This window comes from Panthera leo, chromosome B1 (genome assembly GCF_018350215.1).
Source record: "Panthera leo isolate Ple1 chromosome B1, P.leo_Ple1_pat1.1, whole genome shotgun sequence".
Lineage (NCBI taxonomy): Eukaryota > Metazoa > Chordata > Mammalia > Carnivora > Felidae > Panthera > Panthera leo.
This window is the reverse complement of record NC_056682.1, coordinates 43,245,371-43,257,452: the sequence shown is the minus strand read 5'-3', so window position 1 is coordinate 43,257,452 and position 12,082 is coordinate 43,245,371. Positions and strand designations below refer to the sequence as shown.

At 35.2% G+C, this 12,082-nt stretch overlaps 1 protein-coding gene across 6 annotated transcripts in view; it reads left to right on the top strand.

Moving 5' to 3' along the window:
* The window catches only part of LOC122217601 (disintegrin and metalloproteinase domain-containing protein 5-like), a 134,291-nt gene extending 126,793 nt beyond the window's left edge, over window positions 1-7,498 (top strand). For all 6 annotated transcript variants that reach the window (XM_042934782.1, XM_042934783.1, XM_042934781.1 and 3 more), the window contains one exon: window positions 7,334-7,498. In XM_042934782.1, coding sequence (XP_042790716.1) covers window positions 7,334-7,346 — 13 coding nt within the window. In that variant the 3' untranslated portion in view covers window positions 7,347-7,498. The remainder of the gene's footprint in view (window positions 1-7,333) is intronic.
* Window positions 7,499-12,082: the final 4,584 nt, after the last annotated feature.

Below are 12,082 nucleotides of genomic sequence, written 5' to 3'. Positions count from 1 at the left end.
AAAACATTCCAGTTAATGCTGAAATTGTGAATGTTTACCCCTGAGATCAGGAACATATTTCACAATTGTATTCTTTTTCAACATTGTATGGGTGATCCTAGCCAGGAAAATAAGGTAAGAAAAAAAAGTAGAAAGATTGGAAATAAAGAATGAATAATGTCATTGTTTGTAGATAATATGACTGTGTACATAGAAAAGTCTAAGAAATTACAAACAAATTAGAATTAATAAATGAATTTAAGGTGCCTGGATACAAGGCCAATATATAATTAGTTTTTTAAATGTTTATTTATTTATTTGAGAGAGAGAGAGAGAGACAGAGAGCCCACAAGTAGGGGAGGGCAGAGAGAGAAACACAGAATGTGAAGCAAGCTCCAGGCTCTGAGCTGACAGCACAGGGCCCAATGCAGGGCTTGACCTCACAAAGCCCGAGATCATGACCTGAACTGAAGTGGGCCGCTAAACTGACCAGGCACCCCAAGATTTTATTTTTAAGTAATTTCTATACCCAATGTATAGGGGGGGACAGAGGATCTGAAGTGGGCTCCATGCTGACAGGCTGACAGCTGCAAGCCCGATGTGGGGCTCGAACCAACGAATAGTGAGATCATAACCTGAGTCAAAATCGTATGTTCAACTTGACTGAGCCACCCAGGCACCCCAATATAAAATCAATTTTAACTTTACACATACACAAGCAACAAACAATGAGAAAATTAAAATTGAAAAATGCAACTATATATACTTTGTGTATGTGTGTGTGAGAGAGAGACAGACAGATACACAGACAGAGAGACATACATGGGAATGTATTCAGTGAGAATATGAAAGAGATTTATACTTGAAATACAAAATATTGCTGAGAATTTTAAGAAGACCTAAATCAATTGAGGAACATAGTGTGATCAATATTTTAAGATATAATTTTTTCCCAAATTGATCTATAGATTTAATGCAATCCTAAAATAAAAATCTTGACATTATTTTTGATGGAAAATTATAAAATGATTGTAAAATTTTTGTGAAAATAGAAATATAATAACATAATGTTGAAGATGAAAGAAAAAGAAAACTTTCACTGCTTAATATCAACACTTTCTATTCAGTGATCCATTAATTCTTGTTTTGTGTGTGAGGTAGTGATGAAAGTTTATTTTTCCCATATAGATATATAATTGATCCACAATTGTTCAAAAGAACATTCTTCTCTCCACCACATAGCAGTGGCGCCTTAAGAGTGGAATCTCTATTTTTTTTTGTTGGTTCCAAAAACAGACCCACAATATACACATGTCTTATTTACTCTTGTTTTTAATTTTTTAAAAACATTTATTCCCTTTTTTAGAGACAGAGAGAGACAGTGTGAGCAGGGGAAGGACAGAGAAAGAGGGAGACAGAGAATCCAAAGCAGGTGCCAGGCTCTGAGCTGTCAGCACAGAGCCCGATGTAGGGCTTGAACTCACGAACTGTGAGATCATGACCTGAGCCAAAGTCAGATGCTTAACCCACTTGAGCCATCCAGGCACCCCACGTCTTATTTACTCTTAAGTATAGTTGGCTATATTTATATTAGAAAAATATATGTTAAGTCAAAACCTGTCACAAGAAACACAGGTCATACATTATTTACACTATATGATGATAAAAAGGATTAATTCACCAGAAATGTGTATATATATATACACGTATATGTATATATATATATATATATATACACGTGTATATATATATATATATACACGTGTATATATATATACGTGTATATATATATATATACACGTATATATATATATACACGTATATATATGTATGTATATATGCACCCAACATCAGAGCATCTAAATATATAAAGCAAACGTTGATAGATATGAGCAGAGAAATCCATAGACAGCTATACAGTAGGAGACTGCAGTATCTCACTTTCAATAATAGAACATTCACACAGCAAATCAACTTAAAAAGAACACCCTTGAGCAACCCTATAGACCAACGGGACCTAATAGACATATATGGAACAGTCTACCCAACAGTAGCTGAATATAAATTCTTAAGTGTACATGAAATATTCTTTAGTATAGATGAAGTATTAGTTGACAAAAGAAATCCTAACAAATTAAGAAAATTTATGTCATACCAGGTATCTTTTCTGAACACAATGAAATGAAACTAGAGATCAGTAGCAGAAGGAAAACTGGAATATTTACAAAAATGCAGAAATTAAACAGTACATTCTTGAACAACCAATGAAGAAGAAATAAGAAGGAAATTAGAAAACTTTCTTTTGGAGTATTTTTTAAGAAAATATCTTGAGACAAATGAAAATGAAGACACAGCATACCAAAACACAGCTTAGGGAAGCCTGGGTGGCTCAGTTGACTGGTTAAGTGTCAGACTTCAGCTCAGGTCATGATCTCACAGTTCATGGGTTCGAGCTCCACATCCAGCTCTGTGCTGACAGCTCAGAGCCTGGAGCCTGCTTCTGATTCTGTGTCTCCCTCTGTCTTTCTGCCCCTCCCCCACTCAGGCACACACACACACACACACACACACACACACACTCTCTCTCTCTCTCTCTCTCTCTCTCTCTCAAAACTAAATAAACATTAAAAATAATTTTAAAAAGTAGTGCTTAGAGGGAAGTTTATATCAATAAAGGCCTACATTTTTTAAAAAGTAGAAATCTCAAATAACAACCTAATTTTACACATCGAGAAATGAGGAAAAGAAGAACAAACTAAAGCCCAAAGTTAGCAGAAGGAAGGAAATAATAGAGATTAGAGCAGATAATAACAAAATAAAGAATAGAAAAGCAGTTGGGGTGCCCGGGTGACTCAGTCAGTTAAGTGTCCGACTTTGGCTCAGGTCATGATCTTGCAGTTCGTGAGTTTGAGCCCTGGGCTTTGTGCTCAACAGCTCGGAGCCTGGAGCCTGCTTCAGATTCTGTGTCTCCCTGTCTCTCTGCTCCTCCTTCATTCATTCTCTCTCTCTCTCTTTTAAGAATAAACAAATATTAAAAAAATTTTTTTAAAGAATAGAAAAGCAATTGAAAAAATCAACAAAAGCACTGTTTTTTAAATGAAAATTAATTAAACTTTAGCTAGACTAACACAAAAAGAGAGAAGACTAATATGAATAAAATCAGAAATGAGAGAGCAGACATTACAACTGGTGCTACAAAAATAAAAAGAATCATAAAAAATTATTATGAACAATTACATACCAACAAACTGGAAAACCTGAAAGAAGCGAATAAATTTCTAAAAACACCCAGCTTACCAAGGTTAAATTATGAAGAAATAGAAAGTGAACAGATCAATAACTAGTAAGTTTGAACCAGTAATCAAAAACGTCCCAGCAAATAAAGTCCAGGATAGACTGGCTTTACTGGTGAATTCTACCAAACATTTAAGGAATAATTAATACCAATCTTCCTCAAACTCTTCCAAGATATTGAAGAAGAGGGAACACTTTCAATCTCATTTTATGAGGCCAGCATTACCCTGACACCAAAACCATACAAGGACACCACAAGAAAAGAAAACCATAGGCTAATATCTGTGATTGGTATAGATGCAAAAGTCCTCAGCAAAATACTAGCAAACAAAGTTCAACAGCACATTAAAGGATCATCCCCATAACAAAGTGATATCACTGGGTTGTAAGGATGGTTCGACATACAAAAATTAATCAATGTGATATCTCACATTAACAAAATGAAGAATAAAAAATGGCAGGGTCATTTCAATGCATACAGAAAAGGCATTTGACAAAATTGAAAACATTTTTATGATATAAACTTTTAACAAATTAGGTGGAAGGAGATTACCTCAATATAATAAAGGCCATATATGAAAAGCTCACAGCTAATATCATACTCAACAGTGAAAAACTTAACCACCACATCTTACTAAGTCTAGTAGTGGAAGCTCTAGCCAGGACAGTTAAGTAACAAAAAGAAAATAAAGGCATCTAAATCAGAAAAGGAAGAAGTAAAATTGTTCCTGTTTGCAGGTGACATGATTTTATATTTTGAAAACCCTAAAAATGCAATAGGATCTGCTGAAATAAATGCTTGGGAATAAAATAAATAAAATACTTGGGAATAAACTTAAGTAGGATGGTGAAAGACTTGTGTATTGATAACTGCGAGACATTGATGACAGAAGTTAAGTAACACACAAATGAGAAGACATTATAGGTTTTTGATTGAAAGAATTCATACTGTTAAAATGTCCATACTACCCAAAGTTATCTGCAAATTTGATAACATTTCTATGGTATTTTTGACAGAAATACAAAAAACAATTCTAAAACATGTGGAACCACAAAGTACCCTGAAGAGCCAAAACATGCTGAGAAAGAACAAAGCTGGAAGCCTCACACTTCCTGATCTCAAAACATACAGATGACCCTTGAACAACATGAGTTTGAACTGTGTGGGTCCACTCATACACAATTTTTTAATAAATACAGTATAGTGCTGTAAATGTATTTTCTCTTCTTTATGATATTCTTAATAATCTTTAGCTTACTATTAATACAGTATAATATATATATATACATATATATATATGTATATATATATATATATATAAATTGAAGAAGAGGGAACACTTTTATGAGGCCAGCATTGGCTGTTTTAATTGACTGTTTTTATTGACTGTTTTTATTGACTGTTTATATTTTAATTGACTGTTTATATTATCAGTAAGGCTTCCAGTCAACAGTAGCCTATTAGTAGTTAACTTTCAGGGAAGTCAAAAGTTATACACAGATTTTCAACTGCATGGGGGGTTGGTGCTCCTAATCCCTGTACTGTTCAAGGGTCAACTGCGTTGCAAAGCTACTATAATCCAACAGTATGGTGCTCATATAAATACAGATACAGACCAATGGAACAGAATAGAGGGCTCAGACATCAACTCATGCATATATATATATATATATATATATATATATATGTATATAGTCAACTGATCTTTGAAAAAAGTGCTGAGAATACACAGTGGGGAAGAGAGTCTCTTTGAGAAATGGTGCTGGGAAAACCTGTAGGATATCCACATATAAAAGAATGAAATTTGACCCTTTCTTTACACCATACACAAAAACAATTCAAAATGGATTAAACACTCAAATGTAAGACCTGAAACTGAAAAACTCCTAGAAGAAAACTTAGGGGAAAATCTTCATGACATTAGCCTTGGCAGTGATTTATGGGGTTGCTTATTTTCAAAAAACATTTTAAGTATTTTTAATGTACTATCAAATTTTATTAAAACATATAGGATACTTTGGTAAGTATACAAGTTAAAAAGAAGTTTCTCATAATCACAGTATTCAAGAAAAATTTCCTTTAACAATATAGATGCATATCTTCTTAAATGTTTTTCTAAGCAAAACATACATATACTTTTTTTTTTACTTAGAGACTATTATGGACAACTTTTAATATCTGAAGATATAGGTCTATGTCATCATTTTGTGACATATAGTATTCAATTTAAAAATGAAAAATAACTCATTTTAAAAATCCATCATTATGAATATTTAGACTACTTCCAGTTTTTCATTGTTGCAAACACCCTGTAATAAACATTATTATATAAATATACCTTTAGAGCAATTGTCCAATTATAGTCTCAGAATAAATCCCTATAAGAGAAATTCATCAAAACATAAATATAATATATACACTATCATTGTCTTTGATACCTATTGCCAGATTACCTAGTTGTAGTGATAACCACCAATCCATTATATCAGGTTGTAACTTTTATAAGTTAGTTACTATTAAGTAGTCAGTTGCATATGTGAATGGTATACTTTCTGAACTATAGAATATCTTAAATTTTAGTTTATTTTTCTATCCTATTGAATTTTCTGTTACTTTCCACTGTGTCATTTAGTAATGAGCTATTTCTATAACAAGTGCAGCACAAATAGAAAATACACAATACAGGGGTGCCTGGATAGTTCAGTCAGTTAAGTGGCAGACTCTTGGTTTTGGCTCAGGTCATGATCTCATGGTTTGTGAGTTTGAGCCTTGGGTAGGGCTTGCGCTGATAGCATGGAGCCTGGTAGGGATTCTGTCTCTCTCTCTCTCTCTCTCTCTCTCTCTCAAAATAAATAAATAAACTTAAAAAAAGAGAAAATACACAACATACTTATCTGAGATTACAGGAATTTTTGAGACTTTCTTTATATGAGAGATGCTTAGTGTATTTTTACCCTCTCCCATCTCTCATTGCACTGATTTTTGTTATGTAAATTGGAATTTTAGACCTAGCCTACCATTAATAAATTCCTGTTTTTAAAACATGCCTTATTTTGGTTCCAAAATTTTTGTCATTTTCAATTTTGTACTGAAGTTTTCAACAAACATTTTGACTTTATTTTATGCTTAACTGTTTTCATTTTTCATTATAAAGGGTGATATTTAGATTTTAATTACATTAAGATCCTTTTCCATCCAGAGACATTGGTATTCCCAAATCTTACCTTGACTGTCCTTTCTTTCTTTTTTTAATGTTTATTTTTTTTCTCTTGAGAGAGAGAGAGAAAGGGAGAGAGAGAGAGACAGAGAGACAGAAAGAGAGAGAGGGAGACACAGAATCCAAAGCAGGCTCCAGACTCTGAGCTTTCTGCATGGAGTTGGATGCTGGGCTCGAACCCATGAACTATGAGATCATGACCTGAGCAGAAGTTGGATGCCCAATGAACTGAGCCATCCAGGTGCCCCTTGACAGTCCTTTCTTAATTCATTCAATAAATTGTATCTGTATGTGAGTATGTGAATCATTCTGGTTCTTATGACAATTGTAACAAACAATAAACATTCATTTCAAAAATACAGGTATGCAAAATAATGAAACAGTGATCATTAATTTTAGCACCCACGAAGATTATTGTTAAAATATTTTAATATATAGTTGCACACATGTGTGTGTGCATATATATTGGTGTTTTTATATTTTACCAAATGTGATTGTACTTAGAATTATTGCAATTTTTTTTCTTTTTTATTCTAAATTAAAATTCATATATTTAGAATGGAAATTTCAAAGTACTTTGTTTTATTGACCTAAATAGTTTCTGAACATAGGCAAATGAACAACTTACAGAATTTTAGGAAGCTGCTTCTATTACAAAACTAAGAGTATTTGCAGTTGAGGTAACAAATAATTGATTTTCTGGAATTAATTTTTATTTCCCTGATCCTTTCCCTTCAGTTAATTATAACCTTCAAGTTATTTGTGTTAGGGCTTGAAAAAAAGAGAAAAAAGCACCACTGGCATTTTGTTTGTGTTATATTCTATTTTGTTTTCTCTTGCAGCAACAGTCTGTAACAACATTGGCCTGGAGAAAGGACATTACCAAAGAAATCCTCAGAAACTGAACTAAACCAAGAAGGGAAAAATAATTTCACCCTCAACTCTGTTGGCACTACTGACAGTTTAAAGTATGAAATAATAAATCATCAGCACTTGAATCACCAAAATTATGTCTGATGTTTTCTCTGTATTTTCAGTCTCAGCTTCCACCCTATGTACTCCAACATGAATCCATCAGAGGCTCTGAATCAGGTGAAAGCAGCCTAAGACCCTCATCTCATGAAGCCAAGAGGGCCTGCCAGTTCACTCTCAAGAGTGAAGTATACAGTGTCACGTTTTTCCCTTATGCTCCTTAGGTTGACCCGAGTCTTCTTTCCTCAGTCCAACCTCCCTTCTTCTCTTCAGAGCTCCTGGCTTTCAGCTAGCCTGTGACTTGCCCCAGTGGCACTTATGAAAATAGGGTCCAAATTCAATCCAATGCTTCTCTCTTTGAAAGCTATATACATGCTTGAGCCTGTTGAGACTCCTATTTACCAAGAGCAGATTTACTGTAGAGCTAAGGAAGCAAAAGCATCAGGGCCACTTACTTACATAAGGCTCTTTTCAAAGTCAGGACCCAATTTTATATTCTCTTTTTCAGAGATGGTTCATCAAATTTGATAGAGTTTGGGCCCTACAGAATCTGAATTTTCCTCTTTGCCCCAACCTTGGCAGTGGTGTGCTGGAGCCAGTTCGTACCAGCTTACAAGAATTCATTACTAAAATTTGAGAAATTTTGCTCTCATATAAAAAGACAACAAATTTTCGGGGTGCCTGAGTGGCTCTGTTGGGTTAAGCGTCCGACTTTGGCTCAGGTCATGATCTCATGGTTCGTGACTTCAAACCCCACGTCGGGCTCTGGGCTGATAGCTCAGAGCTTGGAGCCTGCTTTGGATTCTGTGTCTCCCTCTGTATGCCCCTCTGCTGCTTGCACTCTATCTCTCACATTGTCTCAAAAATAAATAAATATTTTTAAAAATTTTTAAAAAAGACAATACATTTTGGTGAAGATGTGGAGAAATTGAAACTGTTGCCCACTGTTGGTAGGAATGCAAAATGGTGCAGCTGTTATAGGAAAAAGTACGGTAGTTTTGGTATGGTAGAAAAGTATGGTAGAAAACTACCATATGATCCGGCAAAGATGGAGAAAAATCATTTTGCTTTTAGATTAGAAAAGGGAGATGGATATGGAAAATAGGAGGGTGCCACTGAAATAAAATGTTTTGCTTCCTGGAAGACCACTTCTCTATTACTCATAATTTCATACAAATTGTGTAAAAGGCCAGTGAAAAGTTGGAAATTGGGTGGTTGTGTAAAACTTTGAGGATTTAGAAAGCTTATGAAAGAAATTGAAGAAGACACAAAAAAATGGAAAAAGATTCCATGCTCCTGGATAGGAAGAACAAATATTGTTAAAATGTCGATACTACCCAAAGCAATCTACATATTCAATGCAATACCAATCAAAGTAACACCAGTATTCTTCACAGAGCTAGAACAAATAATCCTAAAATTTGTATGGAACCAGAAAAGACCCCAAATAGCCAAAGCAATCTTGAAAAAGAAAACCAAAGCAGGAGGCATCACAATCCCAGACTTCAAGCTATACTACAAAGCTGTAATCATCAAGACAGTATGGTACTGGCACAAGAACAGACACTCAGATCAATGGAACAGAATAGAAAACCCAGAAATGGACCCAAAAATGTATGGCTAACTAATCTTTGACAAAGCGGGAAAGAATATCCAATGGAATAAAGACAGTCTCTTCAGCAAGTGGTGCTGGAAAAACTGGACAGTGACATGCAGAAGAATGAACCTGGACCACTTTCTTACACCATACACAAAAATAAACTCAAAATGGATGAAAGACCTCAATGTAAGACAGGAAGCCATCAAAATCCTCAAGGAGAAAGCAGGCAAAAACCTCTTTGATCTTGCCCGCAGCAACTTCTTACTTCACACGTCTCCGGAGGCAAGGGAAACAAAAGCAAAAATGAACTACTGGGACCTCATCAAAATAAAAAGCTTCTGCACAGCGAAAGAAACAATCAACAAAACTAAAAGGCAACCGACAGAATGGGAGAAGATATTTGCAAATGACCTATCAGATAAAGGTTTAATATCCAAAATCTGTAAAGAACTTATCCAACTCAACACCGAAAAAACAAATAATCCAGTGAAGAAATGGGCAAAAGACATGAATAGACACTTCTCCAAGGAAGACATCCAGATGGCCAACCGGCACATGAAAAAATGCTCAACATCACTCATCATCAGGGAAATACGAATCAAAACCACAATGAGATACCACCTCACTCCTGTCAGAATGGCTCACATTAATAACTCAGGCAACAACAGATGTTGGCGAGGTTGTGGAGAAAAAAGATCTCTTTTGCATTGTTTGTGGGAATGCAAGCTGGTGCAGCCACTCTGGATAACAGTATGGAGGTTCCTTAAAAAGCTAAAAATAGAACTACCCTACACCCAGCAATTGCACTACTAGGTATTTATCCAAGGGATACAGGTGTGCTGTTTCGAAGGGACACATGCACCCCCATGTTTATAGCAGCACTATCAACAATAGCCGAAGTATGGAAAGAGTCCGGATGTCCATTGATGGATGAATGGATAAAGAAGAAGTGGTATATATATACAATGGAGTATCACTCAGCAATCAAAAAGAATGAAATCTTGCCATTTGCAACTACATGGATGGAACTGGAGGGTATTATGCTAAGTGAAATTAGAGAAAGACAAAACTCACATGACTTCACTCATATGAGGACTTTAAGAGACTAAAACAGATGAAAATAAGGGAAGGGAAACAAAAATAATATAAAAACAGGGAGGGGGACAAAACAGAAGAGACTCATAAATATGGAGAACAAATTAAAGGTTACGTGAGGGGTTGTGGGAGGAGGGATGGGCTAAATGGGTAAGGGGCACTAAGGAATCTACTTCTGAAATCATTGTTGCACTATATGCTAACTAATTTGGATGTAAATTTTAAAAAATAAAAAATAAAGTTAAATTATAAAAAAAAAACTTTGAGGATTTTTATTCCTATTTAGGAAACACAGGGCTTAGTAGTTCTGTATCAGTCAAAATATGTGCTGTTACTCAGATATACTTTCGTATGAAGTCATTTAATAGTAAATGTAAATTCTCAAATCAAAATGTAAAACCATTTCTTCATTGCTTATTGCACACAGACTTTGATCCCTGACATTTTTCTGGAATCACTCTGGAAAAATTCCCTTATCTCTACAGTGTTAAATTCTATGGATTCATCTCAGTCCTCTTTTTCTGTTTTTGTTTGTTTGTTAGTTTGTTTATAATTGATTATTCCTCATTTAAAATTTGTTCCTTCTTTCATTTCTGAAACATTTCATCTCTTCTGATTCCTAGTTGCACATCTACCTCTGAGAATTCTTTCTCAATGTACTTTGTTACCATCCATTTATTTTTCCTTAATATTGATGTTATTCACCCTTGACTTCCATCTCTTTTCATTGTACACCAGCAGTTCATAACTAACTATGTGCATCATTCTACCTGGGAAGATTTTGCAAAATCCTTATTCTGAAAGCACCAACTGTTGAAATTTGTATTCAGTAGGATATATCTCTGATAATGCTGGTTATTCCCCTGATATAAAATACTCTTCGTTGCTGTTAACTCAAATATATATATATGGAGAGAGAGAGAGAGAGAGAGAGAGAGAATCTGAAGTGTGTGTATACACACACACACACACATACATACACACACACGTATAGGTCAGTGTTTTATCTGAGTTCATATGCCAACCTAAATTCCTGGTAGCCTCATGATGAACTAGACACAGATTACCAAATTAATTCTTGTTGGTGATTGTACCTCTCCCTAAGTGTGGGTCATTTTTTGAATTCCTGGGTAAAAGAAGAGCCCAACTTAGATAGGTAGAGCTCAGGACATGCAGAGTACTCACATATGGATCCCCTAGGAAAATATACAGAGCCTGCCTGCTTCTCCAGAATTATAATTAGAAACCGGGACACATTCCAAAGGAGAATGATTTCATCTATGAAACTTGAGATGATCCATACTAACATGCTCCCCTTTGACTCATAGCTTCAGCTGAACACTATTTAGATGGATTCTGATGGATGGTTTATGTCACCTTGTACAGGTATGGCCCATTTTCTGGGCAGTGGAGTCTGTCCTTTATTTGATGATAGACCTCCAGGCTTCTTCAGTCTTGCAGCTCTGTGTTCTCAGCACAGGACTCCATAGTTGCCAACAAAACTGAAGAAAGTGTGGAAAACTCACTCCTGTCTGCTATCACTAACTGTCAGTGATACAAAAAATTTATTCTTATGGTGGATTGGCTCAATTTAGTCACATAGTCCTAACTTCAAAGGAGGCCAGAAAGCATCAGAACTCATGGAATATTTGGGGACCATTATTGTCCCTACCACATATGAAATGGAAAAAAAATTAAGGCTGTGTGATATCTGTGATAACTGTGGCCTGCCACAGTTCCCATGTTAGAAGACCTTCTAAAGAACCTTTTGACAGGGCTGCAGTCATAGATTTGACTAGATCAGCTCCTGTCACTCATAAGTCCCTATAGAATCAGTTTGTTAGTTTCTGGGTTGGATGTTAAACAAATTTCTGAGGTACACTGACACTGGAAAAGTGCCATTGCTGTACTGACAAAGACTTTA